We start from the raw sequence: 16,974 nt of genomic DNA on the forward strand, positions 1-16,974 counted from the left end.
ATTGATCTGGGGGATGGTAATCAATAAGGAAGTTGACTGTAATGCTAAACCCCATAGAAAAGCTGGGGGGACCGTCTAGATGAGAAAGAAGAAACTAAATCAAACAGGAAGAAATAGTACAATTCAGTGATGGGTTTGTGCAGTGATGAGTGTGTGTTAAAATCTAAGGAAGCAAGAGTGATCTTGTGAAGACAACTGGGAGAGGAAAGTTTCCTTACGGATCAACATATAAGATGTAGCAAGTATTTATGCAGGCAGTATCTTGTAAATGCACTTATTGTAATCTTTTTTTTTTTTTTAAGATTTTATTTATTTATTTGACAGACAGAGATCACAAGTAGGCAGAGAGGCAGGCAGAGAGAGAGGAGGAAGCAGGCTCCCTGCTGAGCAGAAAGCCCAATGCGGGACTCGATCCCAGGACCCTGGGATCATGACCTGAGCCGAAGGCAGAGGCTTAACCCACTGAGCCACCCAGGCACCCTATTGTAATCTTTTTAAAAAAAGTGATTACAGGGATCCAAATGGCAGAGTTAAGAATTAAAGGCACAAGTGAAATCGTATGTTTGAAACAAATATGGGAAAATTAGCCAATTATTAAAAGAGCCCGACTTTACTTCTCCTCTGGCGTAGGTCTTCGCCCCTCCTGCACAGTATTTCTTTGTAATGGCGCCTCTCTTCCTAGCCCCTCTCACTTTCCAAGCCTGCGAATACTAGCTGTTACACACAGGGAGGACCCGGAACTCACGTTCCCATGCCTACACCTACGGTGCAGCCCCGACCTCGGGATTGCTGCCTCCCGCCGGCCGGCAAGGAACAAGCCGGTGGCCACCCACAGTCTCGCCAAGCCCAGCCCTGGCCCTCGCCCGCGGCAGGCGCGTGGCGGGGCGCCGCGGCCTTCGAGGGCCTGCGGCGCGACGCACATGCCCGCGCCCGCCTCCCGCGTCGGCGAGAAGAAAGGGAACCCGGACGCGCGGAGGCTGACCCGGAGCCTACCCATGAGGCAGCGCGCCGGCTCCACGAGAACCCCCCCCCGCCCTCCCACGGCTCAGCTGCTGCTCCGCAATGGGAGCCGCCGCCGTCGCCGCTGTGTAGTTTTTCGTGCTCCTCCTTTTCCTCCTCCTCTTTCTCCTCCTCCTCAGGGCCCCAGTCAGGCCGATCCGCTCCGCTCACGGTAAGCGCCCCCCGCCCCCGCCCGCCCCGCGCTGCAGCAGGCAGAGGCCCTCCCGCGCGGCCTGCGCCGCCTCACTCCGGGGGCGCTGGGCCGGGGGTGTCGAGGCCGGCGCGGTTTGCCGAGAGCGCCCAGGGCGCGGGGGAGGGGACCGGCTGCGCGGCGGCGGCCGGACGGCCATCTTGCGCCGGCCCCGGCGGGGGAGGGATCCCGGCGCGACGCGGCGGACGGCTTGGTGCGGCAGGCCGGAGCCGCGCAGGCCTCCGCCACCTCTTCCTCCGTCTCCTCCTCCGCCTCCTTCGCCTCCTCCGCCTCCTGCACCTCCTCCGTCTCCTCCACCTCGGCTCCCAGGGCCTGTGCGCCTGTTTGCCCCCAGCCTGGGTTTGGCTTTTCTCTCTACTGCTCCCCTTGGTCCGCTGTACATTTTGTTTGGCGAGGACCCATGCTTCCCCAACAACAACGCTCCCCGGAGTCTCTTCATGATAGACGGAGACCGGAGACCGGAGGGGGTTCCGAACTTCCAGGCATCCGGGGCCCGAGGGCCCCTGTCCCCCCTACCCTCCACCTCCCGCCCAGGTGACCAGTCCTCCCACGCTCACACCCTCGTTCTTGTCAAAGGGACTTCCCTGCTCTGCCCGTTATTGTCTACAGAAGGGCCCTGAGGAGAAACGTGGAGTTGGATACACAATTTACTGACCGAGTTTTCAGGTTTCACTTAATGAGACGGAAAGAATGAGCTCACTCTGAGGTTTTATCCTGCTCTACAGATGGAGGGAGTTCCTCCCAACTTAGCTCAAGTTTGAAGGCTTTTAAGGAGAAATCTTGCTAGAGAAGAGAGACCTCAAAGGGAACCCGCTTCTTGTGCAAGCACGGGAAGACCTTGGTCCAAGGGGTTCTCTTTGTTTGCAGAGATTTGTTTTTGAAAATTCTGTGGACGTAAACGTCATTGTTTTCAGATTTGGACTGGGTCTTAAGAATTTGACGTCTTTTAGTGCCATTAGATACAAAATTGAAACCTAGGAGGAGAGTTTTAAAGGACAAAAGCCACCTCATAGCATTTGTGATAAGTCCTGCCATGGGGGGGATTAGTGACAACTCGGGCTAAGCGGAAACTTGCTGTGCCACGGAAGGCACAGGTTTGCTTGGAGAATTGTTAGGGCTGTGTGCTGTTAATGTTTAAAACATCAGTACCAATACCGTTATAATTGTATCTTGCATTTGTATCTGCCATCGATACGCTTGATTTGTACCTCTTAGACCCCTTTTGGACTGTTCTGTGTTTATGGAACGGTTTCGAAGATGAGGAAAGAGAGCCTCAGGGAGACGTCTTTAATGAGGTCATGTCTAGGAAGGGATAGAACCATTTCTAGAACCTTAGGTCTTCTGATTTCTCGTTCAGTGCTCAGTTCACTATATTATATTTCTTTTGTGGGAATAAGCTGACTGAGGAGAAGCAGGGAGGCTCACCTACAAAATTTAAGAAATATTCAACTGCTCCTTTTACATTTCTGTTTTTAAGAGTTTGCTTTTAGCTTTTCAACTTTTATTACTGAAGTTTTCATGTTAATTTTTTCCCCCAAACATACTGAAAAATTGAAGAATAGCCCATTTGCACATTCATATGTACCACCTAGTTTTAAAAGTGTTGCCATCTTGCCACATTTCCTTTATCTGCTTATCTTACATGTTTTTTGGTGAACATTTTCAGAGCACATTGCAGGTATCATGACATTTCACACCTAAGTCCTGTTGATGTGTCTATATGGATGTCATAAGAATAAGACCAATTTTCTGTATAATACAATACTGTAATTGTACTGAAGTATAATCTCTACAATCTAATATAGATATGTAGTATGTATTCACATTTTCCCCTTTGTCCCGAAAATGTCCTTCTTAGTCATTTATTTTGGAACCAGTATCCAATCATGTACGTTTGTTTCTGTTAGTTTCTTTTAATTTAGTGTAGTTCTCTCTCTCTCTTTTTTTTTTGTGGGGGGGATGACATTGACCTTTTGAAGAGACCAGGCTACCAGTAGTCTTGTAGAATAACCCCCATTTTGTATTTTACTGATAGTTTCCTCTTCATTAGGTTTAAATTATACCCTCTACCCCTGTATTTTCTGTAAACTTGTAAATCTGAAGGCTTGTGTAGATCAGGCTTACTATTTTTGGCAAAAATACTCAAGTCGTGCAGTGTACTTCACATTATTCAACATCAGAAGGCACATAAAGGAGGGTTATATGTTACCCTATTAGTATTCCTAAATTTGATCTCTCCAATAAAACGGTGACAGACTATCTTTCCACGCTAAGCTTTTTCTTTCGCAATTAGCAAGTAATGTAGGGAGTGATATTTTGGCATTAGTATTGGCATGAATTTACCTGCAGTAATCTGATAATGAAATCATTGGGAGCAATCCTCTAGAAATGGGGGTGAAAGAAAGTTGGATAGGACCAACTTACTAGTTTAGGGAACTTTGAATTGCTGCTATCCATTGCCATTGGAGCCAGACATCAGAGATGTCACAGACTTCACCTGCTTTCCAAGTTTGTTCAGGGCCCTTGTAGCAGTAGTGAGCTGTGATTAGGAAAGTTCTTAGTTAAATGTTGGAGAACTACAAATTTCAGCATTCCCATTTCAACCATTTGTACCAGTTAACACTATCTAGTCCAGTTCTGCTTCTTTAGTCCAGTGTTTTACTGCTCTGAATTGGCGTTTTTAGTAGGAGACAAGAAGGCAAAGGACAAGAACATATAATTTTTGTACACTCCTCCTTCCACACTTGCTTTATTTATTCAAGAGAACACTTAGAATCATACCAAGATTTTTTTTCCCCCCTGTACAAATTCAGCAGGGGTTGTATCTGAATGGAGAAGCAATTCTGGTAAATAGAAAGTAAACTATAGTTTTAGGTGACAGGAAATTGGAGATTATTGACAACATGTTTTGTTACGCTTCAAAAGTAACTTTTGAAAGGTGAGATATATTTATTTATGACCTGTTTACTAATTAAATATATAATCCTGCTTCAGAGGACTCAAAAAATCTGATTTCTCAGTCAGATTATTTTAAAGATAAAAATAATGATTTACTTGATAATTTGTATCAAATGTGTATATGGAATTTTTATTCGTTTCTACAAAGTAATTTTCTTTTAAGGACTCAACTCATAACAGGAAAAATAGCTTACTGCTATTCACCATCTAGATTTAAAGGAACTATTTTTTTTTTACACTTTATTTTATATAAATTTCATTATATAATTTACAGAAAAATAAGCGATTATGTAAAACAACTCATTAGAGCTTTTAATTAGAATTTAAACATTATCCCTTTGTATATATCTGGAGACATGAAAAACAAATACATATCCTGCATCTAATTGCATACCATCCCTACAGTGAATATGCATACTTCTCTAGTTTTTATATGCACACAAAGAACATCTTCTTTTATTCTTCCCACTTTCAGGATAAAAAATGTGCAAAAAAACATTGTGGTTGAAGGGTTAGACAAAATTCTTTCCCTGGTTTCCACAAGTTCTTTTCCTAGTTGCATGAGGAAGAGTCTTCTTGGTAATTGAAGCTTTTCCTGTGTCATTCCTTTCGGTGTAGGTTCTGACCCTCTTAATGAGTGTATCTACCTCTCCTGTAGTTTTTTCATAATAGGGCTCTCCATGTTAATTTATGCAAGGTTGGTTTTTGTTTTTGTTTTTCTAAGATTTATTTATTTTTAGAGAGTGTGCAAATTGGGGGAGAGGGAGAGAAAGAATCCTCAAGCAGACTCCCTGCTAAGTGCAGGGCTTGGTCCCAGCACCCTGATCTTATGACCAAAGCCAAAATCAAGAGCTGGTTGCTCAGCAGGCTGAGCCACCCAGGCACCCCTGAAAGGGTTTTTGAATTCATTTATGCTTGGGAATGCATTGAGCTGAGAAGAAAAACTGGTTTTTCTTAGGAAAAGTATTTCTTCATCAAATATGTATGAAATCCAGATTATGTGCAGTTGACTTTTCTTGCTTCTCATTTGTGAAAATCCATAGAAGTTCAGCCCTGTTTTTCCTGATATTGCCAGATCAAGAAAATTTCTTGTTGGGTCATATTAAGCCAGTTCTACACTTACAAAAAGTTTGTCACAAGTTGTATTCCTGACAGAAATTTTAAATTCTTTTGTCCATTCTTGTAATTTTTTTTTTTTTTAAGATTTTATTTATTTATTTGACAGGCAGAGATCACAAGTAGGCAGAGAGGCAGGCAGAGAGAGAGAGGGGGAAGCAGGCTCCCTGCTGAGCAGAGAGCCTGATGTGGTGCTCGATCCCAGGACTCTGGGATCATGACCTGAGCCGAAGGCAGAGGCTTTAACCCACTGAGCCACCCAGGCGCCCCTATTCTTGTAATTTTTGTATTAATCTTGGTTCTACTCTTTCTCCTTTCCTGAAGCTCTGTGTAGATTTACATCTTTCAAGCTTAGGATGTTTCACTGTCCCATGTTGTCCAGATTTTTATATTTTCTGGGTTTTGAAGGTGTATATATACTTGAAATGGGCAACATTGAATGTGACTAACTACTTACCAGCTGTCATGTGAACCTGGGATGTTTCCATCTTATAAATATTGATTTGATATTTAAAATACTAATGATAAATTCTAGCTTATCATTCCAGGGCTTTTTTGCACGTGTGTCATTAAGTACTTAAAGAATTTTTCGAAAGTTTGAGCGTTCTTAATTTTGTTGAAGGGAAGCTGGCAATCTTCTTTGCTTCATAATTGTAAGATATTTTCAGTTCTAGATTTGTAGATGCCAGTTAGCATAACCAATCCAGTGAATTAAAAAATTTCCCACATCATCTGTTTCCTTCTAGTCACCATCGTATATACCTGCATTCAACACTTGTGCACTTAGGAACTGTACCAAGTTACTCTCCTCTGAAGATTCAGTAGGAGATTTCCCAGATTTTGTCTAATATTAAGTCTAAGGTGCTTGCTGTCTTTGGGTTCATTTTTAGGTTTATCTATTAATGGTGAAATGTGACCTCTGCCAGTTTTCTTTTGTTCCAAAATGAGCAGAAAATGAAAGTTCTGAGTTCTTAACTGGATTCAGTAAAAACTAAAGACAAATGAAGATCAGCATATGCTGTGCTAACATATGTCACTTTGACCTAAGGATTATTTTGAGTAGATGGCAATTTAGAATTAATAGAAACAAAAGCTGTTTTCTGTTCTCTTGTTATCCACCTAAAAGCCAGTCATAAATATCCCCCCCCTTTTTTTTTTAAAGATTTTATTTATTTATTTGAGGGAGAAGGAGTGAGAGCATGAGAGAGGAGAAGGTCAGAGGGAGAAGCAGACTCCCCAAGGAGCTGGGAGCCTGATGCGGGACTCCATCTGGGAAGTCTGGGATCATGACCTGAGCCGAAGGCAGTTGCTCAACCAACTGAGCCAGCCAGGTGCCCAATATCCCTTTTGAAGATATTTCCCCCCTTGTCCATGGAAAGGAAGAGTGACTCTTACTACTTGAGATGGAGAGTTAACAGCAAGATGAATTTGCGTAAGCAGACTTAATGAGAATAATAACCCTTATCTTCCATTAGTTCTCCCATGTATATTGTAGTTACTTCTCCATGAGTTATTGTCTTTCAAAGCTCTAATTCCCTTTCCTTTGTTAAAATGGTATAGAAGACCTTGAGTCTGACCACTTTGAGCTTTACTTCTTTTTTGTGAATTCCCGTGTATATAAATACTAATAAAAATTATGTGCTTTCCCTCCTATTACTCTGTTTTTTAGTTAGTTTAATCCACAGCTCCCCAGGAACTGCAACATAAAAGGGTAGAAGTAAAGTTTTTTCTTCTCGGTGCAGACTGCAGAGATGATGTCTTCAGTCTTATATATCTTTTTGAAAGTTGATTCAGTATTTTGTGCAAAGCAATAAGAAAGACAAGAAAAGTGAAAGATAAAGCATAGTGATGATTTATTTCATTGTTGCATTATCCTAGGCAATTAAATCATTCTTAAATTTCTTATTATTTTGTTTTTCTTGTAAGCATAGTTGGGAATATTTTTTTAGCAATGGTGAGGTAATACCTAGGATGATGGAATTAGCAAAATATTTCAAGTGGTAGGAAAAATAAAATCAACTAAAATCACATAATGTATCTCAGATTTATAAAAGGATTCTGTAGGCTTACATAGTAATTGTAAAATACAATGAGTTTTATTCTATTTAAAAGTAATAAGATGTTGTTTGAAGATTTCCAGGAAACAATAAAAGCCGTAAAACGTCAATCTTTACAACTAGAACTACTCAAGAAAGAAAATAAAAAACTAGAATTGTTTTTATGGATTCTGATAGTATATTGAAGGTTAATGGTTAATTTGGACCATTAAATATACAGAGTTCCACCTCTTTCCAACACATATATTAAACCTGCCTGCTTCTCTATTTTCAGCTGTTTCCATCTGTAATGAATGTGGGTAGTACTTTGAAAGTTACTCCTTGAAGTTTCTGTTCCAAAAAATTTTTTATTGTTAACCATTTTTCTTTTCTTCCCAACTTTACCTTCAGAGCTCCTCTATAATAAAAAATGATTAACTGAAACCCTGTAGTATCAAATAATCCATAGAGACAGACTAATTTTTATAACTGAAGTAAGGTTAATGTAACATTACGTTCACCATTTAAATTATTTTAAAAAGTACAATTCAGTGGCATTTAGTACACTCACGGTGTTAAACAAGCATCAACACTAATCTCAGAATAGTAGTTTCAGCTTCTCAAAGGGAAACCCATTACCCATTAAGTAATCTCTCCCCATTTTCCCCACCCCACAAGTCTTGGCAACCACAAATGTACTTTCTGTCTCTGTGGATTATTTGCCTATTCTCGACACTTGATATTAATAGAGCCATACAATATGTGACTGACTTCTTTCACTTAGCATAGTGTTCTCAAGATTCATCAATTTAGTGTGAATCAGTACTTCAGTTTTTACTGTTGAATAATATTCCATTGTATGAATATGTCATTTTGTTTATTCATCTATCAGTTGATGAACATTTGGCTTGTTTTCACTTCTTGGCTGTTATGAATAATGCTGTAGGGCTAATTTTTGTGGAGAAGTTATGTTCAGTTCTGGAAATACTGAATTTGACGTGAGTTTAAATATCCAGATAGCACTTTTCAGCAGTTAGGAGATGACAGGCTGGAATTTAGTTGAGGAGGCAGAGTGGGAGATTAATATTTGATGATTTTTTAGGCTGCTGTTGAGAACTGATAGCTAAGACTGTGGAGTGCATTAGATCTGTCATTTTGTGCAGGGCTAAGGACTAAACTCTATGAAAAACCTGATTTTATACCATTTAAAGGAGCAAGAGAACATGGAGAATCTGTATAGAGTTAAATAGGAGGAGGTGGGTAGAGAACCAGTCTATTGTCATATAAACAGATTTCGAGGAGGATGTTTGAAGAAATTGAGCTAAAACAAGGAAAATGTAGATGAAGAAAGGGTAATTTGATTTGGCAGGGGGAGGGTTATGGGGATCTTCCGTTGGATACCTTCAGTAGAATACTGTGCAGTAGAAAATGTAGTAGCTGCACTGCTGTGCTCAACTTAGTTTTGAGTGACAGAATGCATAGTGATAACTAGAGCAAAGGGACTGCAGCCTGCATCAGGGTCAGCAGAGGTTTTACTTGGATGAAATGGAGGTGGTGCAAAGAGAGAGTCCCCATATCCTTATGAAGAAGGGTTCCTTTTACATAGAAGCTTTTAAGCTCTGCTGGTTTAGATTGATTGTAGATGTAAGCAGTCTACTGAAGCACTAAGGCCTTCTACTTAGTGCTTTTACATTAAAAAAAACTTTATCAGAAATGTTAAAATTTCAAAAATGGGTTTATCATGATTTGAGATTTCAGATTTTGCTCTGAATCAGTGTCTGTGAAGTAGAACTTGATATCATTGGGAGTTGACACATCAAACAGGTTTGTTAAAATGCAATTTATATTGTTTAAAAATATCCACTATTTTTTTTTCAGTTATTATTCTTTCTTTAGGAATTTACTTGCTTTGAGTAAACTCAAGAATTTTATCCTAAGTGTTGAACTTCCGCCCTGTTGCTTCATTCATTACATTAAACTTGAAAGTTTCTAGAAAATATCTGGGTATGGTAGGTTGATTACCAAAAGACTTTATTCATAATACCGAAATGGCATTTCATAGTTCAACATTCTCAGAACAGTTGTTTGTTTATTTGTTTGTTTGTTTTAAACTGAAATAATAAATTCCCTTTGTTTCTGTGTAGGTAAAAATTTATATCCCTGTAACAGGTGGTTATGTTTATAATATTAGGGTTGGAAGAGCCCTTGGAGATGTTGAAAGTGACCATTTCAATTATATAATGCTTAAATATTTCATATTTTTCTTTGGTGATATATCAGATCTTGAGTTCATCTCATTTCCTGATACTTAAACTGTTAATTGTTTTGTTCTTAGGTTGAGATGAAATCTGCTTCCCTGTAATTTTGGTCTTGTTCCTGATAGAGGCAAGTGGTATGTGGCTGAAATCTCTGGCCTTTTAAGTGCCTAGATTTGAATCCATGCTCTATTCTTAGTTGTGTTACTTTGTGCAAGGTACTTAACCTCTGTAATTCAGTTTCTACAGCTTTAAAGTGAGGATGATAAGAGTGTCTACATCATAAAATTTTTGAGGATCAGACAAAGTAATGTATGCATTTAATGGTAATGAAGTTGTTATTATAAATAGCATAATTTGTAATATGATAACATAATAGTATATAATGAATTAAGTAGTGTTGAAGCTCAGCACTAGGAATGAAATTCTCTAGTTTACTCAAAGCAAGTAAATATTACTAATATTGTTATCACTTGAATCACAAAGAATAAGTTATCCTCTTTCCTTCTTTCTCATCACAAACTTAAAAATAATATGTAAATTATTTTTACTTCTAACACCTCTAACCCACAATCTCATGTTTCCTAGGTTAAATACCTTTAGTCTTTTGACTGAGACAGAGCTCTAATTCTAATTCATTATAATGAACATATGTTTTTGTTTACCCAGCATCTTCCCTCCTACTTTGGTAACAGATATCTTGATTATCCTTTGGGAAAATCTTTATCTTACTGGAATTTTTTTTGTTGTTGTTTTCGGTTGGTTGCCTTTCTTCTATCTCTGGTACCAGGGCGAGCTTGGGCTGTAGGACTAAACCTATTTATTACAAGTCCTTAGCAATAATTGGATTTGGGAAGGACATAGGACTTAAGCCAAACCAATTAACTCCAATCAGAGCTAGTCCACTATTACTGCCCTAGACTTGAAACTTGGAAAGTGTTAAGTTGGAGCTGGTATAGTCATTCACAGTGGGAAGTCTCTTCTGAGAGTAGAAACAACATAGAGAAAGAAAAATCCAGGAATGGAGATACAAAATCTAGATTTACATATCATTGTTTAAATTGTACCTGTATTTAGTTTTGTAAATGAGCTGAGGAATTCTCTTTTGCTTAAGCCACTTTGAATTGGGTTTTCTGTTACTTATAGTTGAAGGGGACGTAGCCATATATAGTATGCCAAGTGGGGATTGATTAGGACAATAGAATAAAACCACTGTGTCTTTTAGTCTCAAATTCTGTTATTTTGACATTATATCACAAATCTGATTATATCAGTTCTTGCTGAAAATCCCCTCCTTGGCTTCCCATTGCTTTTGGGTTAAGGAAAAAATTCCCAATATGATCTCTAGGGTGCTGTGTTGTTTGACTTCTGTCTTATCTCCATAGGGGATACCCTTTTCTTTTCCACTCACACTAGGGTTTTTATTTTTTCCTCCAGTTTCTTATATTTGCTGTGCCTTAGATCTTTTGTACATACATGCTGTTATTTCTGCATGGAATGCTGCTTTTCCTTTCTGTCCTTTTCCCCATCAATTCCAATCAAGGCTGAGTTCCAACCCATTCCCTTCTTTCTTTCTTTCTTTGCCTGTTCACTGTTAACATTGCTACATGTATGATCTTTTTTTTTAAATGACTTTTGAGATGTTTGGTTTATTTAAAAAATAATACTGTATATCCAGTATATTCTCCTCTTTGGGGGCACCTTTCCTCCTACTCTTGGAATGACCATTTTCAGAATGTAGTATTCTGCTTAAAATAAAAATTAGAATCTTTCAGAAATTGGTTAAGATTTGGTGAGTTATCTTCTAAAGTTTCTATAATTCCCCCAGTATTTTGTCTGTAGTGTTTAGGGGCTAGTGATCAGATGTTTCTAACTGTACATTTTGTGTGGTTGAAATGTGCCCTTTTCAAGAATAAGTCTGGTTTTTAACAGTAACCGATTAACTGGACTGATTCTAAAGAAGTATAGGTATTGAGTTTTCTAACAATAAAGTGTTTTAAAAAATAAGAGGCGTAAAAGGGGGAAGTACTTTAATTTGTATTTGTATTTATTTGAAATTGGGTTTCATCTGCTTAATGTTTATAAATTAATAAGTTAATTTCTTTATAAAATTTCATATTTAAACATCTGAATTTTATGAAATAGTTCTGGTCTTTTTTAATTATATAGGGTTTATTCCTTATGCTATAAGGTTTGTATTTGTGTGATTTATATGCCAAGGTACACATCATCCTTCTCTGTTTTCCTAACCCTGTTACAGTTAATTTCCATGATGGGATCAATAGGTGATGGATATTCAGGTGATATAGAAGTGGAATTTTTAAAATGGCTCTCTGTCCTCAAAAGACTATGTATGTTTTTAAGATAATTAACATTAAAATGAATTTTCTAGTATCAGCTTGAGATAGCTGGAAATTTTTGAGAGATCACAGAACCAGGGTTGGAAATACTAAATTGTTATTCACAGTTAAGAACTCACTTTGAATCCTTAAAGCTCTGTCCATTTGGAATAGACCTCCATTTCGGTATGCCATTAGTCACAAAGACTGAAGAATTGTTTATAAAATGAAATAGACTGTAAACCTGTTTTAAAGTTAGTGGAATGATTTGAATACCCGGTTTCTTGTGAATTGCGTGAGAGAAAAAATGACAGTGTTCTGGTGATCCTGTGTCATCAAAATCATTCTGCTGAAAAATTCTTCTAAGTATATAAGTAAAATTATTAAAGGTTTAGTGTTTCTTACAGCTAGCTTGTTAGTCTTAGACATAATTTAAGAGTTAGTTGAACATTATTTGTATATGCTTTCCTTATTTTGAATAATTTCAGTATTTAAAATGATTATATTAATTTTGGTTTTGTATTTTTCCTTTTATGTTAATCTGGTTTTTGATGTTGCCAATTTCTTGGTTAGGAATGCAGGCCCCCAATTAAAACATTATCTTTATAATGAGAAAAAAACAAAGATTAGCTTTATAATGTGGTTTTTCAGATTATTTCATTGAATAACTTTTGGGTCTGGGGAGATGGACCATTCATCATTTCAATTCAACCATTCACCATATTCCTCACTTTTTCATTTTACTTGCTGCTTACTCATTTTTAAAAAGGATTTTTTTAGAAATTAAAATACAGTGATGGATGTAAAATGAAAGTTTTTTTTTTTTTTCTATGGAAATGGTATAAGGTACTTTATCCAAATGTTAATTTTTATCTGCTGGTATCTTTGAATTAGATATTTGTTTTATTCCATGAGACTAGTAATATGTAATTTAACAGTATTGATACATTTTAGGTCTGTGTGTTACATTTATATGAAGGTATAAAATTTTTTATGTGTTTTCACTAGTTTTCAAATGCTTCTTCCTTAAAAAGATGAAAATATGGTAGGATAGATTTTGACCTCTACATTCTAGAAGGTATACTTACAAAACTAACATGTCATCATGTGAAATACTATTGCAATGAAGATCTTAAAAAAAAAAAATTTCTGAATGCTCAGCTGATAGCTTTTAAATTCTAGTATACTAACAAAATTGTGATCTGTTCTTAGGGTTCTTGAAAATGGTATTAAGCACAGAATTAAAAATTGTTAAGATTTATTGGATGATTTCTGTGTGCCAGGCACTGAGTTCTATGCTTTATGTGTGTTATCTAATTTAATTTTCACAATAACTTTATGAAATAAGTTACATATGTATAGTGAAGCAAGGCACAGAGATTAACTTTCCCAAGGTCATCATAAATGGTTGAGTCAGAATTTGAATGTGGCATTCATTCTTCACCATGTTTTACTGTTTATTGTTAATAAATGTTTAAAGTACACAGTATACAGTATAGAGCTAAATTAGGCTGTAGAGATTATTAGAGCCGAGACCCAGAATTGTAAGGTGATTTGATTGAAAGTTGTAGCAATGCTGAGGCTATGATGTGATTCTTCTGGCTTCTGGCCTAATGGTCTTTCTTCATGTGCAGACTCTACAGTTGTGGTTTGCAGAATTGCTTAATCTTTTATCAGAAAGTAAATAGAACTATATCTAGTACATAACACACCTGCCATATTTTGTGCTTAGGTACCAGAGAAAATGCATTACCTTTATTTAACACAGTGATATGGTATCAGGTAATACCTCTGAATGGATAAAAGTAAATTTTTCTAACAATTAAAAATTTAGACCTACATTTCCATTGATTTTTTTAAATATCTGTAGAAAAAATTATTTAAGGTATTGTTTAATTTTAGATGTGTAAAAGCTAAAATAATATAGTAAGATAGTAATTAAAAATATTTACGTGAGCAGTCTCCAACAGTAAATGAATGATTTTCTAAAAAGTATTTGATAAGTCAGTTAATTGGAATTTATTTTTTCTTCATAGAAACAAGTGTATTAAACATGGTCATAAAACAAGTCAGTAGCTGAAATTGAGTGTTCTTTTTTCTGGCTATTTTGGGGCTCAGTCTGAGCCGTAGTGGCTATTAGAGACATTTTGGAACTTTGAGATCCCCACCTTTGCTGGATATTCTACTTCCGTGGTAGCTGATTTAATCCTTCTTAGAATTCCATTCCTTACCACCAAAATTCTAAAGTGGTGACCTGAGAGGTGTTTATGGTGGTAATTTTGACATGCTTCAATGGCTAAGATGCCAAAGGAATTCATGAAAGTGTTTATTATTCAGAACAAGATATGGCAATGATTCTTTAGTCCCGTGTTGTCCATTGGAAGTGTTCTGCAGCTTTATTGTCCAGTAGAGTAGCTACCAGCGACATGTGGCTTTTAGCATTTGAAATATGGCTAGTAAAACTGAGGAACTGAATTTTAAATTTTACTTAATTTTAATTAGTTTAAACTTAAATAGTCACATGTGGCTAATGGCTACTATATTATGTAATACAGCTTTAGGCTGAAATTATGGTTCTAATTACATCTGAGGATTTCCAACTTTATAGTGTGTTTGAGACTACATCAGTTGAGGTTTCTGAGGTTTCCTTGAACTTTTGAAGTAGGTTATCTTAAAGTCATCTCTATCATAGCAGGCAGTAGATGTCTGTTCGTATCGACAAGGCAGTCATTAATTGAATATTTGTAAATTGAATACTAATTTCAGTTTTGGCAAGAGATATTTATATGATCACCTAGCAAAAAATGCATATATGTCAACTATATAATATTCAATATAACCATTATTAGAACCTAGCATAACTACTGAAATAAAAAATATTATATTTGAGTCTCATAAGCTGTGTAATTGTGGCTCTTGAAAAATACTCTAGCTGACAATTAGGTCCTTAACATGAGCAAAAATTGTCATGTATTTATCTCCTTGACATATTCATAATATTGATAATAGTTTATAGAGGTATGCTACAACTTTTCAAATAATTGAGTTAATGAGATTTAAATAGACTTCAGAACTTGGTGAATTCATTTAAACACAAAATATATTAGAGTCTTGGCCCACGGGTGGCTCAGTTGTTTAAGTGTCCAACTTTTGATTTTGTTTCAGGTCATGATCTTAGGGTCATGGTATTGAGCCCCGTTTGGGGCTCTGTGCTCAGCAGAGTCTGCTTGAGGATTCTCTGTCATTCTCCCTCTGCACCTCCCTCTGCTCCGTGTTCTCTCTCTCTCAAATAAATCAATAAATCTTAAAAAAAAAAAATCCGTTAGAGACTCCTGTGATACTATTTAGAACATTTATAACAGTAACTTCTGAAATTAAAATGAGTTATTTTTCCCTGTGGATTAATGAAGTCCAAATAAGTTGGAAACTAGAAAGCAGGAAAATTTGCTTGTGTCAGCCTGAGGATAAGGAGAAATATAAAGATTGAATTAGTGTGCATTTTAGTATTTTAGGTATCTGGTGTCTAGTTTTTATCTTTTTTTGCTTTATAACTAAAAGTTATTTTAAAATTTGTAATTTTTATAAAATTTATGCTGTTGGTGTTTGGGGATCCAGAATAATTCTTGTTTTAAATAAATGAATTAAAATTTCTTTTTGATAATTTTTATTCTAATAGCAATATCTTTTCAATCCCAAAGAAATATAGGTATTATTAGATTATAAATTTCTGAAGGCAAGGACCATGACTTACTCATTTCTGTTTTTTCCCTAGAACTTAGCACATTATCTTACATTTAGAAGGCAATGAGTTCTTACTGGTTTTTTTTTTTTTTTTTGGTTTATTTATTTATTTTTTTAGTAATCTCTACACCAGCCTGGGCCTCGAACTACGCTGAGAACAAGAGTCGTATGCTCTTTTGACTGAGCTAGCCCAGGCATGCCAATGAGTAGTTACTTTTGAATGAATTAATCTATGATGAAATATGTCCAATTAATTTGCTCTCCCTTTCCAATTAATTTTCTTTCCCTTTTAAGGTCTTTGATAAAAAATCAGAAACATATAAACTAAAATTTATTTAAAGTTTTTTTGTGGAAATAATTACATTTATGTCTGAAATGTGAATAGGTTATAGTTAAAGATTAGTATTCTTAGTATTTGAAAATTCAGACTTGCTAAAACAATACATCATAAAGTGATTACTCATTTTTATAAAAGGACACTTTAAAAAATTATTTGTAGGTTAATAAATCAGACTTCTTCCAAGGAGTAAGTGCTTAATAGAATTACCATTTTATTTACTGAATTTGCATTCATTCAAGAATGAACCAATTATATATAAAGTGAGTTGCAAGTATATGTCAGACATATCAAACTTAAAAATTGAGCTTTTCGTAGGAAAAAAGATTAAGTATGTGTACATTTAATTTAATGAGATCCACTCTAATACTAGGTATCTTTATTTTATAGGAAGGAAAACTGAGATATAAATTACTCTCTTGTCTGGAGTCACATGGTGAGTTTCGAGATCAAAATTAGATCCAAGAATTTCTGAACCCCAAGTCTCATATTTCAATATTTGGCATTACTTAAAATGACTCATAAAATTGACTGATATCATGTGTCAGTACTTAGGTGACAATTTACAGAGCGTCAACTCTGCAACTTGATGGGCGACAACCCTTTTCAGCCAAAAAGTAAGTGTTGCTGCCACAACCGATACTAGTATATGTGGCTTTTGTACTAATAAATTTGCTTCAGTAGAAAGGAGGAGAAGTAGGCACATTTTTTTAAAGTCAAAAAAACTTAAAAGTTGTTAGAGTAACAAATGCTCACATAACAGATAATGTAAATTAAGAAGTGAGTAAAGTAGAAATGAAATGTTTTTTCTTCTTATGCTCAGTGATAACTATTAGTTCAGTGTACATAATTACCTCTGTTTCTTTTATGCATAGACAAAAAATAATTATTTCTAAAAAACATAAAGTTCTTTTGTGTTCTTAAGTTTTTTTTTTTTTCTCAACAATCTATCCTGAGTGTATTGACAGTGGCAATGCCCTGT

At 36.4% G+C, this 16,974-nt stretch overlaps 1 protein-coding gene across 9 annotated transcripts in view; it reads left to right on the forward strand.

The window, feature by feature from the left end:
• Positions 1-932: 932 nt before the first annotated feature.
• Positions 933-16,974, forward strand: part of ZNF280D (zinc finger protein 280D) — a 138,245-nt gene continuing 122,203 nt past the window's right edge. Inside the window, exons 1-4 of one of the 9 annotated variants that reach the window (XM_082733790.1) lie at positions 933-1,171; positions 9,656-9,712; positions 16,383-16,428; positions 16,541-16,609. In XM_082733790.1, the coding sequence (XP_082589916.1) occupies positions 16,582-16,609 (28 nt within the window). In that variant the 5' untranslated portion in view covers positions 933-1,171; positions 9,656-9,712; positions 16,383-16,428; positions 16,541-16,581. The remainder of the gene's footprint in view (positions 1,172-9,655; positions 9,713-16,382; positions 16,429-16,540; positions 16,610-16,974) is intronic. The other 8 variants (XM_082733792.1, XM_082733789.1, XM_082733796.1 and 5 more) reach the window with 8 other exon arrangements.

This window comes from Mustela nivalis, assembly GCF_964662115.1.
Source record: "Mustela nivalis genome assembly, chromosome: 6".
Taxonomy (NCBI): Eukaryota; Metazoa; Chordata; class Mammalia; order Carnivora; family Mustelidae; genus Mustela; species Mustela nivalis.